The sequence below is a fragment of the Lissotriton vulgaris genome, unplaced genomic scaffold (genome assembly GCF_964263255.1).
Source record: "Lissotriton vulgaris unplaced genomic scaffold, aLisVul1.2 SCAFFOLD_1329, whole genome shotgun sequence".
Classification (NCBI taxonomy): domain Eukaryota; kingdom Metazoa; phylum Chordata; class Amphibia; order Caudata; family Salamandridae; genus Lissotriton; species Lissotriton vulgaris.
Window position 1 is genome coordinate 601,317 of NW_028255097.1, and position 16,766 is coordinate 618,082.

General features: G+C 45.4%; 1 protein-coding gene across 1 annotated transcript in view; it reads right to left on the reverse strand.

Annotated features, from left to right (window-relative positions):
* Nucleotides 1-15,893, reverse strand: part of LOC147659246 (AP-2 complex subunit alpha-2) — a 272,868-nt gene extending 256,975 nt beyond the window's left edge. The window contains exons 1-3 of the mRNA XM_086951859.1: nucleotides 15,827-15,893; nucleotides 10,966-11,108; nucleotides 6,430-6,623 (exon numbers count right to left, since the gene is read on the reverse strand). Coding sequence (XP_086807985.1) covers nucleotides 6,430-6,623; nucleotides 10,966-11,108; nucleotides 15,827-15,893 — 404 coding nt within the window. The remainder of the gene's footprint in view (nucleotides 1-6,429; nucleotides 6,624-10,965; nucleotides 11,109-15,826) is intronic.
* Nucleotides 15,894-16,766: the final 873 nt, after the last annotated feature.

The window sequence follows — 16,766 nt, forward strand, 5'->3', positions numbered from 1 at the left end:
GCCTACCACTCAAAATAAACTTGAAGAAAACAATAATATCCAAACTATCGTAACAAAAGCCTGTAGAAACCCTCAAGCAAATACTAGAGGGATCAATGCCAACAATCTCAGGAAAGTGACACTAACGCACGAAGAGTCTTTACCACCCTTGAGCACGAAGCAGAAGCACTTTCGCTGTGCTCTACTTAACTGTTGATCGGCAAATAAACATGCGGCAGACATAGCTGATCTCATTATTAACCATAAAATTGACATACTCATTCTAACGTAAACATGGCTTTCTGACTCTTCCTCACCCTACCTTGACCTACTTGTCCCCCGGACTACCGGATTTTGAGGCAGGACAGAATCATCAGAAAGAGTGGTGGTATAGCGTGCATACATAAATCTGACATTTCCATCACAAAAATACAGGCTGAGCCTTTAGAATCCTGCGAATATCTAGGCATGTCTTTAAGTGCAGCAAATAACCAGAACTTTAAAATACATGCATTATACGACCCCCCGGGTACTAAGGCCAAATTCATAGATCAGTTAATAGAAATCATTACTTCTAACTCTAATCTGCAGACAAGCGATATATTCCTAGGAGACTTCAACATACATTGGGAAGATCTCAATGACAATCAAATAACCCTTTTAAAATCCTTCCTGGACAGCCAATCCTTAGTCCAAAGTTGCCATCTCCCCACCCACAATAAAGGATCTATTCTAGATTGGATCTTAGCTAAAGAGAAATCTATCGAGAACATTGCAATCACACCCTGCAAACTGGTCAGACCACCACATAATTACCTTTGAAATTCCGCTCAGAAAATCAAAATCATCTACACAAGCTATTAAACCCAAAAAGTGGTCTAGGGACACCAGAGGAATTAATATGGAAAATTTAGCGGCACGATGCAATACTGATCTGCAGCCACCCATGAACATGAATGACGTCAGCGACCTCACGCTACACTACAACGAAACGATGTCCAACATTATTGAGGACATAGCCCCGCTAAAATTAAAAAGTGTCTCAGACAAAGACAAAAACCCATGGTTCAATGGTGCTTTAAATGAAGAAAGAAGATCACTGAGATTAGCGGAACGTAAATGGCGTCAACACCCCTCTTCACCCCAGCTAACCTTACTGAGACAATCCAGGAAAGCGTATAATAAAAGCATTATTAAATCTAAAAAATAATTCTTCAGAAAAGAACTGGATAACGCAATAAATAGACCAAGGAGACTATTTGATCTACTTAAAGATCAATCAAACAAGGCAGCCAAAATGGCACCAGTCACTACCAAAACTAACTTAAACAGCGAAGACTTCTCGATCTTCTTTACAAACAAAGCCAACTCATTGGAGAGGGAACTCAAAAAAGCGGCGGAAGACATTGAAGTGGAGAAGGACCGGGGAGATAAGGTGGCAGATGATCTAAATGCAGCAGATCCTAAAAACAATGCCAGATGGTCAGATTTTACACAGGTCAGCGAATTTGACATATCAAAGATCATGGCGACATCGAAACCTAACAATCATTACAACGATCCCCTTCCGGCAAAATGCTGGTCCTCAATAAATCACCTACTTATCCCAGCTTGGTCTAGGATCATCAATGCCTCATTATCTCAAGGTCAATTACCGGCATGCTTAAAAACAGGACAAGTCATCCCACTCCTAAAAAAAAAAAAAGACTAAGAACCCCCTAGATCCGAACAACTTTAGACCGGTGACCAATATTCCAATGTTGGCTAAAATTCTGGAAAAATGTGTCCAACAGCAACTGAGCATCTCGGATTTCAAGCTCCTAAATGACTGCCAATCAGGGTTCCGCCCAGATCACAGTACAGAAACTGCCATCCTGCACATAGTAGATGACGCTTTACTGGCCCTGGACCAGAATGAAACATGCCTTCTAATCTTATTGGACCTGTCGTCAGCTTTTGACACGGTGAACCATGCCTATATGCTTGATCGACTGAAAAACAGGATGGGATTGGAGGGTACAGTGCTATCCTGGTTCAGCTCCTTTCTGGAGAATAGATCGCAAAAAGTAATGGTCAACCAAACCCTCTCAAACGCAACTGACAATACTATAGGAGTGCCTCAAGGATTCAGGCTATCTCCATCACTCTTCAATCTATACGTAGAATCCCTTACGGAAATACTCCAAAAAGCCAATATTGCTTATCATATGTATGCTGATGACACTCAGCTGTACATTAAGGTGGCGTCGACGGATGACTTAAAGACAATGAATCTTGCTCTAACAAGAACACTTCTATGGCTTACCAAGAACCACCTAAAACTAAATACTCAAAAAACTGAATTCCTCCTGATCACTCCAAAAAAAGCAAAACATTGATTGCTGAATGGTCCAACCTCATCACTGCACTAAAGTGCACGCCAAAGATTGTAGAATCAACTAAATCTCTGGGTATAACTCTGGACAAAAACCTTAATATGTCTGTACATATCAACACAATGGCAAAAAACGCCAGGTTCCACTTAAGCTACTTACAAAAACTAAAACCTTTCCTAAACAAAGCAGACCTCAAAACAGCAGTTCAGGCACTGGTCATCTCAAGGATTGAATACGGTTGCACAACCCTAGCTGGGCTGCCAAAAATCTCAACAGCACCATTGAAAGCATGTCTTAATGCAGCCACAAGACTCATAGCGGGATCCAGAAAATTTGACCATATCTCTCCACACTTGAAAGACCTCAACTGGCTGCCGTTTGAAGCACGTATCCAGTTCAAGCTAGCATGCATCACCCACAAAGCAATACATAACAAATCTCCAGTATACCTCGCCAAGAAACTCACGCTATCGGGAGGGTCACATTCCTCTAAGAGCAATGCAGATCTACTACTGAAACCGGCGCGCTTCTGTAAGAAAAGAACGTATGACCGAGCATTCTCTGGGGCTGCACCGAGAATTTGGAATGCCCTCCCCCCGTACTTGAGAAGAATTCCAACCATCGCAAAATTTAAAAAGGAAGCAAAATCTTTTAATATGAGGAAATTTCTCCCTTAATTCTTACAACTGTACTTCAAGTATTTCATTATAAAGGGCTGGCAGAATTTTCACACAAGCAGCCATGGTACTAAGTTTGGAATGTTATACTAGTTTTTATCTCAGTTAAGTTCTAAAGACTACGGAAATATATCTTAACTTTCGGATGGGTTATCTTTATGTGAACTTTTAATGGTGCTGCCACTAAGGAATTACTTATATCTCTTTCACCAATGGCTAGTAATATGTAAAAATGATGTTTTATATTCTACTGTAAAGCGCTCTGATACCCTATGCAGGGTCATGTTCGCGCTATAGAAAACAAAAATAAAATAGATAAAATAAAATGTCATTAGTTCGAGCCCTACCAGCCTATAATAGTTCACACTTCAAAACGTACTTATACTGAGCAGAGAACAAGCACTCATTCTGTCTAGTCATCTCTTGTTTACTCCACATAAAAAGACATTTTATACACGACTAAGCCCACAATGCCTTCCTGGCACTCTTAACGAAAGTCTGCAAACTCACCGCCCTTCTCTGGTACTTTCACTCTCAGAATTGCGTACTCATCATATACACCACAACCTAAACTCAGTGGCGGTTGGCGGCATATTACATCGGAGAGGTGCAAAAAAAAAAAGAATTTTACAAATAAAAAAAGAATTCCCTTACTTTATACTGCTGCTCAATGTTCTTCAGCACGTCCTCAGAGCACGAAGCCTATAGCCAACTCTCTCTTCCAATCAAGACGCTGTTCTCATGCTGTTGTGAGGCGGCACATTTAGGGACTGTACAGTACCTGTTCATCATGAACGCCGGGGTAAAAACATTCCACGATCCCTATGAAGCCCAGAGGGCTATCGTCCGACGCCGACACGGATAACCCCGCCCCCTTGTCATGTGTCCTTGCAGGAACCAACCCCAAAGCGAGAACCGACGGAAGGGGTCGGGACTGATCCCGGAACCAGAAATCCAAATCCGGTAAATAGACCAGGAAGACGAAGGGGAGGGCGCGCGTCTGCAGGAAACGAGAAGTACGAGCAGGAAAGTCAGAACGGAGATGAAATAGAGAAGTCGCCGAGTCGAGTGGATGAAGCGGACGGACCAGAAGGAGAGGACGAGTTGTGCGAGGAGTGGTGGAGCCCATCGGAGGACAATGGAGAGTGGCCGCAACTCTGGAGAGTTGCGGCGGAGCCGGTGAGTCCTCGAGTACTAGAGACCGGGGTAGCGGATGAAGGGAAGGTGGGTGGTGACCGAATACCGGGGGTGGGATAGGGAGGGTCGGGGCTGTACAGCACGTAAACCACACAACCCTGAAATACCCCAGACCTCACGTCCCCTCCTAGGCACCAGAAACCCCCCCTTTCTTAATGGACAGTGCCCTGTACCTAATAATTTCTGTATCACGCCTTCCCCCCCTTTTCCGTTTTTGCACATTTCTCCATACACCATTATTTTCAGCGACAGGGTGTGGTGACGTATAACGTTACTCACTGAAGTAAATACTAAACAGCTGACAGCTCATTCTTGTTTCTCCCCTCTGTATGAGCCTCCGCAAGCCCACCCAGTTATCAGGAGCCACCTCGGGAGAAGACCAACACACCGAAGAGACCACAGGAGGCCGAGAGGGAGGAGAGGAAACACCTAAAGAAAAAGAGGACTCTTCTGCAACTAAATTATCAAAACAGCCTGTTCTTAAATAAACCCACTAAGATTACACACTACATACAGCCTCCGCGTCTGTGTATCTGGCCCGGACTCCCCCCACGCTCACAAGCAGCATGAGAGAAGGGCCTTGATTGGCTGGAGCAGGCTGGCTCTGCACTCGAAATGCCTTATAGGCCTGTGCCTGCTTTCCAACCCAGGTGTCCAAGGGAGCCGGGTTAGAGAGTTAGAATTGCACATTCGGTTTGGCTGTAGCAAGGTAGCCAACCAAACTGACATGCACACTTCAAACTTAAGTGACCAGTCCTCACTGCTGCCAATCATTGGCACCAGTGAGTCCCTGGTCCCGCCCCCACACTCAGTAGCTGGCAGACAGTAAAAAAATAAAATGCTAATAAAATCATTTTATTATTCACACTTTCTGTGAAGCAGTGTGTGGGCAGGGGGTACGCTCTTCCACATTCTTGGAGGAACAAGCACTGCCTAAACTGCAATCTGGGTGGACTGCTCTCCTGAGTGAGACTAGAACTTGTCATAATCTCCTATTTTCAAAAGGTTAATAAAAATGTCAAAACAATTGTTAAGAATTTAGAGTAGAAGACCTGTGAAAGCCAAGTTAGTCAAATAACGAAATCTCAGCAAAAGCACAGGTGTTCGAAGAACAAATTGTCTCTCCATCACTCATACGCCTCTGGTCTGCTATAAATATACCTACCACCTTCAGAGGAAGAAGTGAAGTTTAGCTTCTGGAAATCTACAATCATTTGTCCTGATTGAGCTTTTAATTAAGTAGGACACTGTCTTTCTTTTAGAGATCAATCTTTTGAAAGTGACAAAGTGTGGATTCAAATGTTCTAAATCTGCTCTGAAAAGGTGTCCTCTGAAGTGCAGCACAGAACAGTGTGTTCTCGGTCATGCACCATTCCCTAAAAAACACAGGATAAATAGTCTTTCCATACTTGACATTGTCAAGTGAGAATTGTGGCCATGTATGAGAGGGCTTGTTGAGATTCTGGTACTCCCCGTTCACGGTCTCAACATTATACAGTGTGTGTTTGTGCAACCTATTACTTAGTAACACACCTAATCAATTCATTCCTAGAGCAGCAGGCATACATTTCGATCCTGTCCTACCATCTTCCACAATAAATGCAACATGAAGAGACTTCTCTGTAAATTCAGGAAAGCAGTCAATTTGACACCCAGTGCATTCTTTGCATGGCACACCTCCTGAATCGGGAGGAACTGCATCGATTGTGTCTTACTCTAGTGCTGCTTATAGGTAATCTGTGTGTATCAGTTACAGCGCAGGGATACTAAGCCACATATGGTTGTGCTAGACAAGAAACCTAACCAAAAATATTAAAACATCTCCTTCATCCCAATTCAAACTATGCCACTTACTGGTAAATGTAGCCAACCATACTACCAAATAGTTAATGATACTGGAGCAGTATCTAGCTTCATATTTGCATTTTTGAAAAAATGTAAGTAGGCTAAGCCCTGTACATACATTACAGATATCTCTTATGCATAAAGAGAAACAGACACAGTTTTAGTGATCATTCCATAGAGATAAGTAATTTCTACGAGGCCAAGAAATAGCCATTTTACAGTTTATAGCAAGCTGCATGTAAAAAGGTATTAAAAACATATATGTAAACTGAATCAGACATTAATGCGCGAAACATTTTGCATAGTACAAACTACATAGTCCCCAAACAAGAGTTACCACAAATGGATTGACGTACCCAGCTACCAATATTTTTGGTATTTCTCCAGCAAAAGCTTCTCCCATTTCTCGGCTGCCCACATTGGCGATACAATGTAAAGCCAAGCCCATGAACGTGGGGTTGCGACTGGCCAGGTCATTCTTTATTGCATTGTTGATGAGACGGATAAGCTCACTGTTGCAGTTCACAAGTACTGAGATGAAGAGGTAGCCCTGCAGGTAAGGAGGTATGAAAGAGAAAAACACCAAAAGAGTACGTCATGATATTCCACCTTCTTGTTATTACAGTAACTGTGTATTTCCTAAAGACTTGAGAAATATCCAGGCCAACACATGGTGTTGGTTCATGTACAACAGAAACTACTTTTATCATCGAGATGCCAAAGCTAGAAAGGTGAGGAAACGCTGAAGAATGAAACACAGAGTTATTGCATTCCGACAGTGTACTCTAATTTGTTAAGCTAGTTTGGAGTGATAATACTTCTTTGTTTAATGTACTTCTGGGGACAAGGGTTTGCCCACTTTAGGGACCCTTTACCACACAAACATAATTTCCCGTTACAAATAACGTGTTAACTTAAGATGTTATCTCACACCTCAAGACAGGGGTGTCCAACCTTTTTAAGAGGGGGGTAGTAAGTTACACTATTTTTGGGGCACACGAGCTAGTGATGCTCCCAAAAAAGGTTTGAAGAGAATCTCTAAAATAATGGGCCAAATGGTGCACTTTCCAACCACATTTGTCTTCGGTCGTTTATAAAAAGATTGCCATTGAGCTGGGCAGTACAATCATTGAACACACTACATCCAGAACCTAATCCATGTCACAAGAAACATTTTACACAGCAGAGAGGATGGAAAATAAGAAAATGCAGATCAGAAAATGAAGTATGTAGGAGACGCGGGCATCTTTTGGCTACGGTATGTATATGTGTATGTCCTGATGGCATGGCCAGAGTGTGGGGTGGCTGGATTCAAGATCTACTAAAACCGAAGTAGACTACGATTATCAAGTGAGCTCGAGCGTTCACGTTTGTTTTGAGCCTAGATTGAAGCTGCAGCAGGAGCGGCTTGTAGCATGCAAGGATCATTTTCTTGGCCAATTAAACAGGCAGGCTAAGTGTTCTACTTAGCTTTGTGTTTTCCCTGCTACTCAGCTGGTGTGGCTCTTGGAATGTCTGATGTCATTGTAGACTCCTGTGTGCCTGGCTTAGGTGGGGTGACAGTTGATGGCAGGCAGGCTGAGTGGCAGGGAGGCCACTCCTGGTGGGGTTATATTTATATTCTTCTAGTTTGGAAAGGTGAGTGTCCTGTAATAGTTTAGGGGTGGTGAGTGCCCTGGGCAGTTGTAAGAGGATGGGGAGTATCCTGTATCTGGTTTAGGTTGATCTGTGTTGAATGTTGTTAGTTTAGGGTGGTGAATGTCCTATTGCGGACAGCTTTGTAGTATTTTGGGTGGTGAATACCCCATAGTGAACAATTGTCTAGGGTGGTGAGTACCCTATAGTTGTTTTGGAGTGGTGAGTGCCCTATAGTAGTTTCATGGGGGGTGAGTGCCCTATAGTGAACAATTGTCTAGGGTGGTGAGTGCCCTATAGTATTTTGGGTGGTGAGTGCCCTATAGTGAACAATTGTCTAGGGTGGTGCCCTATAATAGTTTTTGGGTGGTGAGTGCCCTATAGTGAACAATTGAAAAGGGCGGTGAGTGCCCTATAGTAGTTTTGGAGTGGTGCGTGCCCTATAATAGTTTTGGGGTGGAGAGTGCCCTGGGCAGTTGTAAGAGGATTGTGAGTGTCCTATATCTGGTTTAGGTTGGTCTGTGTTGTATGTTGATAGTCTAGGGTGGTGAAGTGTTGGAGTGGTGAGCGCCCCGTGCTGTTGTATATGTTATTTAAGGTGGTCTGAGTTCTATGTTGAAGTCTAGGGTGAAAAGTGCTCTATAGGGTCGGATTTTTAGTAGTGAGTGTCTATAGTGGGCAGTGAGTGCCCCGTGTAGTTGTATTAGGGTAGTAGGTATGTTGTTTAGGTTGGTTGATGTCGTTTGTTGTTTGTCTTGGCTGGTAAGTGCCCTATAGTGTCAGTTTTGGGGTATTGAGTGCCCGTCAAGTTGTATTAGGGTGGTGAGTGCCCTATAGTGTCAATATTTGGGTGGTGAGTGCCCGTGCTGTTGTATTCAGGTGGTGAGTGCCTTATAAGTTGTTGAAGATGGTCTGAGTCGTATGTGGTTTGACTAGGGTGGTGAGTGTCATAGCGGTCAGTTTTGGGGTGTTGTGTTTCCTTTAGCGGTCAGTTTTGGGGTGGTGAGTGCCCCGTGCTGTTGTATTTGTAGTTTGTTTGTCTAGGGTGGTGAGTGCCCTATAGTGGTCAATGTTTGGGGTTAAGTGCCCTACATGTTGTTGAAGGTAGTCTGTGTCGTATGTTGTTTGTCTAGGGTGGTGAGCGCCCTACGGTGTTCAGCTTTGGGGTGGTGTGTGCCCCGTCAAGTTGTTTAAGGGTGGTGAGTGCCCTATATGTTGTTGAAAGTGGTCAGTGCCGTATGTAGTTGTCTAGGGTGGTGAGTGCCCTATAGTGGTTAGTTTTGGGGTGGTTAGTAAAACGTTCACATATTTTGTTTGTCTAGGGTGGTGAGTGCCCTATAGATGTCAATTAGGGGTGGTCAGTGCCCCGTGTAGTGGTATTAGGGTAGTGAGTGCCCTATATCTTGTCTAGGGTGGAGAGTGCCCTATAGTGGTTTGTCTTGGGGTGGATAGTGCGCCATGCAGTGGTTTTGGGTGGTTAGTGCCCTATGTCTTGTCTAGGGTGGTGAGTGCTCTAAGGCTAATGTAATTTTGTTTACACTTTTTTTTAGCCGTGGGCCACAGACAAATACACTGGTGAGCAACTTTGAGGCCCATGGGTGGTATTTTAAGTAAGCCAGCCATAACCATCTTATAACAAATACTAATCTAGCTGTGTTTACATCAAACTCTACAATTATTATAGCTTTAATGTTCAAACAAACATTTCCCTAACAAAAATCCTGAAATGATTGCGACAATATATTTCAACAACAATCAAAGCTTTCAACCCCAATTTAAAATTCTCAAGTTTCAGTAAACCACATTTAATGCTTGGATAAACCATACCCTTTTTGCTAGGTCACGGACACATACATCACCCAGCCCAGTCAAACGCCCAAGACCAACTTTCCTCTTCTCCCAGGGCGCATGTGCCTTTCAAGATTCTTTCATTTGTTGAGTACATATTTAACAACCTTTCATCAGGCACTATCCTTCCCTCCGTGGTGATTGACTGGTAAACCATTACCAGATTCTGGCAAATAAACTATACTGCAGCTCAGTATGCCGTCTTTAAGTACCTATCTCCAAAACATTTTATGGCTATCTCTGGATGCCTAGCAGTCCTCTACTAAAACCTACAATTAAATAATAATAAACAAAGTACCCCCGTACATTATAAGGATATTGCAAGTCACAGAGGAGCTCCATTACCTTGGAGAGGAATGTATTAGGTTATGCAACTCAAAGGTGACTTGCAATATCCTTATCTTATACGCCAGGGGGTACTTTATTCCATATAATACATTGTCACACCATAAAGTTTCCCACAAACCACTTAAAACCTTGGTGCATAGCTCTTTCATATTAAAGAGCGAGCATGTTTGCAAACAAGAAGAATACAAATAAAAACCTCTAGTGCAAAATTAACATCAAAAACCTGTTATTTGTTGCAAATGGATATTGGAAACAGTACAATAGAAGTAAGTTAAAAAAAGTATTAAAGTTGCACTAGTTCGGAAAGAGTAAAAGTATCCAGAAAGATTCTAGCTTTTCACTAAAGAGTGTAAAAATTAAACATACTCTCTCTAATTGTCAATGTAAGCTATTAAAATGGAGCAGAAGTAAGAAAAGCAACGTTCCGTTTTGGTTCTCTTAAGTAGCTGCTTCAATTATGCTCAGGGACCTAACCTGCTTTTCGCCTCCCAGCAGACATTGTGATGTCAGAACTCCTGACTTGCCTTTCACCTCAGCTGCCATCTCTAGCAGCAGGCTTTGTGACGTCATAACTCCTGACCTGCCTTTCTCCTCAGCTGCCCTCTCTAGCAGCAGGCATTGTGACGTCAGAACTCAACTGAAATTACTTTTGATAGTCTAGGTCTGACGTCTTTTCCTTATAAATCGGCGACTGGGTGCGTGCAAGTCGCCAATTATAAAGAAATTAGAGAATGACGCTTATACAGGGATTATGGAATTCTATGTATTCTAAAACTGATAATATTTATGATCCTGGTGAACTCATGACAACTGCCTCCTAAATTGGAACGTATTTATTAACCAAATATGGTTGAAGTGGAATAGTTAACTGGTATTTATTCTCAGATAACATAACATTCAGCGATCACTAAACTAACAGTTGTTTTTACTATTTGACGACCAGCCTCAAAATTAGGACATTTTTGTTATGCAATCAACTCAAGCAGAAAGGTTAATGAACGAGTGCAATGAAGCTGAAGTAAAACTGGCCCTTTAGGGACAATGGTTTAACAATCACTCACAATCTGTTTTTCTGTGTATTTGTTGGAGCTTAACAGATTCACTGCTTCCATGTGTCCAAAGTCGATGTCGTGGCCCAAGAGGAAAATGAACAGCAACTTGCAGACATATTTCTTTTTACTGTAGCCATCCAACGCCTTGTCACCTAGTGAACAATGATGAGAAGGAAGTTGGTTAGAGTGTGACTGGCATGCTCTCCCTGACCAAAAACACTGCCCTATAAATTGATACCGCTACAATTCCAATGCCAGAATGTAAGAAACTGGCTCCATATATACCACAGCAAAGTGAGGTAAAGTGTGTAAAGACTCCAAGGGTCTCCAGAGGTTTGGCAGAGGTTAAAGTTAGATAGAACCTTACTCTCTAAAGTGGTAGCTTGATCGAGCAGTAAGGCAGTGTCAGAGGACAGCGTTAAGCATTTGATGTACACACTCAGTCAGCAAATGAATTCACACACTGAAGAAATGAACTCTAGGCCAATTGTTTTTGTATAAATAATATACTATTGTTTTATTTCTAGAACCAAGCAAGCCTGGCAACGGTAAGCATAAAAATTATTTGCAGTAGTAAATTACTGGTATGAACAGTTCAAAATTGCTGTGTAACTTGTACTGGTTTTGGTTACAGTTTTAAGTAAGCAGTTTGCAACACATTGCAGGTATAGTACATTCAAATGAACGGGCTTTTTAAGTAAAATGCAGTTAATTTTCTTTTCAGATTACTTTTGCTAACACAGGACTGGATCCTAGATTCAGCCCTGGGACATTCCCTGAAAACAGGTGAGTAAATGCGTTTTGGTTAAAGGTACGGTTTTTAAAGAATATTATTTATTGCATTTCAAAAGTTGACAAACTTTTTCCCATAGAATCACCAATGTTATCCTATGGAAAGAAATTCACTTAGCAGGTGAGTTATGTTATCGATACTTTTTCTTACTCAGTGCTGGGTCCTAGATTCAGCACTGGGACATGTCCTGAAAACAGTTGAGAAAATGGGTTTTGGTTATTCGGCTGATTTTTAAGGAATATTTGTAATTTTCAAAAGTCAACAAACTTTTTGGGAGAAAAATTCTCAATGTTATCCTATGAGGAAAAAGGAGTTATCGGTTTAGAGGTAAGTAATCTGTCTTTGAGTTAGGGTACTGGGGTTAGACATAGGGGTCTCCCAGGGTCAGTGATGCACTGTTGTTGCACCCTCAGCGGCACTAGGGCGGCCGGGTGCAGAGTGTGGAGGCCCACTGTTCTCCTACGGAGGATAGGGGGACTCCGGTTGGTGGCTGCTAGCAAGCAGGCCACGGGATTGTGGGAGTAAAGCTCCTAGGGTTAAGCTCGGGGCAAGGTGGGTGCCAGGTTAGCACAAAAGGGGCACCCTAAGCTGCACTAGGGCAGCCGGGTGCAGGGTGCTGTTTTGAGGTCGGGTGCCCTGTTGATTTCAATGGAGATTCTCAGGGACAAAGAAGCACTGCAGGCTCGGGGACGAGGACTTGGGCAGAGTGGGCTTGATTTGCGGTTTCTGACAGGCACCAGAAGCTGCAGTTTAAACACGTCCGGTGTTCACAGGAGAAACAGCTTGTTAAGTGAATGCGGGCAGGTTCTCCTGGGTTTTTGTGGTTGCTGGCAGCTGGACACACCAAGTTTTCGAAGGAGCAGGTTCGAGGGGAGACAGGCCTGTGGGACTGAGGCTAAGTCAGTGGGCGTCGTCCTCTTGTTAGCTTCTGCACTGCTTTTAGTCCTTCTCTTTTTGTGGTTGCTGGATCTGAGGAAAGAAGGTTCAGGGTGCCCACAAATACTAAATTTAGGGGCGTTACAGGTAGGTAAATTGCAGGGATCAATGGGCCACTTCCCTGGGATGGGTACACCCCCTATTCTGCCACTCTCCAGTAGGAGGGAGGCAGGAGCCTGTTCCTGGTTGGCTGGGTCCTCCCAATCCTCAAGATGGCGGGGATTCGAGGTTGTGCTTCACCTCGCCTCCCCCACATTATAGGGTTGAGTTGTCAAAGGTGGGCACACCTCTCTTCCTCACTTTGTTTTTCCCACCAGGTCTCCCACCCAAAGTGGGGGGTAGAACGAGTGGGGCCCAGTTGCTGAGCACAGCAAGTGGTCTGGAGAGGCTCACAAAGGCAGTATGCCTTTGAAACTTCTTCGTGAACCCCGTCCATCCTGGGGTAGGCTTGGCACCTCATCCCAGGATGTGCATTGTTTCAGGCCCCCAAGAGCAGCAGCTCTCAACCCCGGGGTCCAGAAACAGGTCACGTGATGGCAGCCTAGGCAGCCACTCAGTCAAGTCACTGTGAAGTTGGTTGAGTTTCAGGAGGCATCTCTAAAATGCTCTCTGTCGTGCATTTTACATTAAATCCCAAACTGGCATCAGTGTGGGTTTAATGTGCTGGGAAGTTTGATACCAAACTTCCCAGTCTTCGGTGCAACCATTATGGTGCTGTAGAGTTCGTAATGACAAACTCCCAGCACCATATACTCTTAATGGCAACACTGGACTTACAGTGCCCAGGAATGGACCTGGGTAATGTAGGGGTACAGGTCTCATGCACCTGTACCTTCACTACTGGCATAGGGCACCCACCTAGAGGGGTGACTGATGTATGCCAGGGCAGTGTTTTGTGGGCATGACGCACAGGGATGTGTGCCATGTCGACTCTTCACTTTGTTCTGCACCAAGATACACAGCCTGCAAAGGCAGTGTGTAAGTGTCAGGTACAGGGCCTCTAAGGGTGGCACAAGTGCTGCAGCCCTTAGGGGCCTTCTCTGGTCACAGTACCCTGGGTACCTGTGGTACCATTTACCAGGGGCTGATCTGTGGCCAGAGATGCCAATTGGGTTTAGGCTTCAATGCAGTTTTAGGGAAGGAACACAGGCCCTGGGTACCTGATTGGCAGGAGCCCAGGGCACACTCAGTCAAAGAACATCAGCAATTCAGCAAAAAGTGGGGACACACCATGCAAGAGGGCACTTTCTCACACAGAAGTGAAGTGATCTGAACTGTGACCAAGGAAGAGAAAAATTACCTACCAGGAGAAATTGGCTATCCAGCCTATGTATGAAACCTTCTAGGATTCAAAATAACTGGAATCATTTAGCACCTGTGTCGTTCTTTAAAGGGTATAAACAGAGGGACTATTCCATTTTGGAGAATACAGTATAAAATGAACATCTGATAAAGGGTCCTCTTCGTGTCTGATAACACTGCCACCTGTCTGCAGTTCCAGAGGTTAAATGAGATAAGGCAAAGAGAAACCAGTCTGAAATTCGGTCAAACCGTAACTGTCAGGCCAATACCAGCAATTCCTACTTAAACATAAAGGAGGGACTTTACCGGGAAATACTGATTTGTTGATTCCTGTTTGCATGATCTACTTTAAAAATCCATCTTATTTTACACGTATATCACTCTACCAAACGCAAAATAAGACCGGCCGGGTTGTAATCTTGAAATAAAATGATGCCATATCAGGCTTAAAAATTTGGGAATGTAATGATTCCAGAGGGCGCCAGGCGAGAAAGTAGATACCCACCTGAGTGAGTAAGTCGTGTAACCCTTTGCATGCTCATGACGGCCCACGGTGGGCGTGTGCAGAGCACAGCCCGGGCCGTCCGAATCCCACCCACTTATAAAAACGCCCACACAGCGCAAAAATTCGCCACGCATGGAAGGGGTTAATCTCATCTGAGCTGACTCCAAATAAGGAGCGAGGTCAAACTTAGACTACATGAAATTATTTTTCTTGCCATTTAGTTTTGATATCCAATTACAAGCCATGGCTCAGACAATTCGCTACTTGCAGCCATGAGGTTTGTTTTGGCAGCCAAGAGGTTTGCTTTAGCAGCCACGGGCTACTTTGGAAAAAGTTTATGGCACCCTGTAAAGAGTGATGATATACGACGGATCAATTACCCAATGCCAAGAATACAGTTTACACATTACACAAAATAAAGCAATTAAATCACATCCCTTTCATTTTCACAAGAAATTAAAATTACATACTAGCCATCATGAAAAATGCCATTTATTAACAAAAGAATGGAGTTCCTCTTAACAGACGTCTTTGCACTTAATTTACACTAGCCAGCAGAAATCATCTACGGGTGCCTCGACCGGGTAGGTGGAAGTTACTTCACAACACATCCTCAGGTACGCTGTCACCAGTCAAAATGAAGGCAAGTAGTTGAGGGAGATCCACTTTAGATTATGGAGCTAGGGAGTACAATTTAGGCCTGGCAAGAGATCACTTTCATTAAGGTTGCAAAGTAAAGGGGGGGCGCTAGAGGGCGCACAAGCTAATGGCCGCACTTCTGTGAGGCTCTGGCTGCCTGGCCAGAATCATCCTGCATTTATCCACTTAACCTGGAAGTGGACGCCTGAAAATCACACCGAGGGTGGATATAAGTGTGCTGCTGACCCTGACCGAGTCTGGCGAGGATCCGAGGTCCGGCGCCTGAGTATCGGCGCCGAGTGCACCCACCGGGAGAAGGCACTGCGGACGGCTGCTGCGGCGCCCGGACGCTGACCAACGCGAGGCCGCGGCGTCCCACGAGGCGGCTGGGCCGCGGAGTTACAGGATACGGCCTGGGAGTCGGGCGGCCAGCGGGCAAGTCACCGGATCCTAACGGAGGTGAGTCTGGCCCCTTCTGACAACGCCGCAGCGGGAGGCAAGCCGGGAGACTGGCGCTGGGACCGGCGGACACTCCCGGAGCACACACTGCGGAGGGAGATACTTCGCACCCGGCCCCACGGTGCGCCTCACTGCCGGCCTCCCTGGGACACCTGAGAGACCCTACTGCCGCCGATCAGCGGACGGAGCGCCGGGGGCGAGTCTTGCCGCCTCAGACGGCGCGGTGCCGTCTGTACCTGGGGCCGGCTGGCGCTCCCGGTGCACACAGCGCGTCACGCTTGGATCTACAGCAGGGGACGCCATCACTCCCGGCCACGCTGCACGCCTCCCTGCAGGCCTCCCTGGCATAACTGAGGGACACTGCTGCCATCATTAACGCGGTGGGAGCGGGCTTGGACACACATCGCCGGATTGCCCTCCATCTCTTGCGCGCTCCTGGCGCCAGGGACTGCTCGGTGCTACGCGGGCGAGCTGCGACCCGGCCACCAAAACGTGGGCCCTCATGGCGCTCTGAACATTGCAACTGAGGCGCAAGGGGGGTCGGGGGGCCACTGGGAATCACCGACTTGCTCATCAGCTGATACTGCCTAGGGGGGGGCTCGCCACGTGGGCGACGGCCGGCAGAGCGCCATAGACTGGGGGTGAGGAACCCTACTACTGCTCGCCATTTGCTTACCCCGAGTAGCGCCAACGGACTGGGCACTATGGGCAAAAACGACGCTAAACAACCCAAACTATCCTTCGAGCCCGCAGCCGCCAAAAAACCAACGCGAGGCACCATGGGAACTAGTGGTGCTCCAGGTCCATCGAATGCAGAGTCATCCCCTGCACCTGTGACTCCAGAATTGCGACTGATTATCGACGAGATGCGGCAGGGCTTCGCGACAATCGTGGATAAGGTTGACCGCCTATCTTCCAGGATGGACGGGGTAGCGCAGAAGATAGAAGTCCACGAGGAGCGGCTGACGGAGGCGGAACGGCGCATATCCACTGCTGAAGACACATCCAACACTCACGAAACGCGCCTCACCCGCATGGATAACGTCCTTAGAGTGATTGCGGCTAAAAATGAGGAGTTGGAGGCGAGGAGTAGGCGCAATAACATCCGCGTCACGGGAGTTCCGGAATCCACCAACACCGGACGAATGGAGGAATACGTGGAACGCATACTGCTCA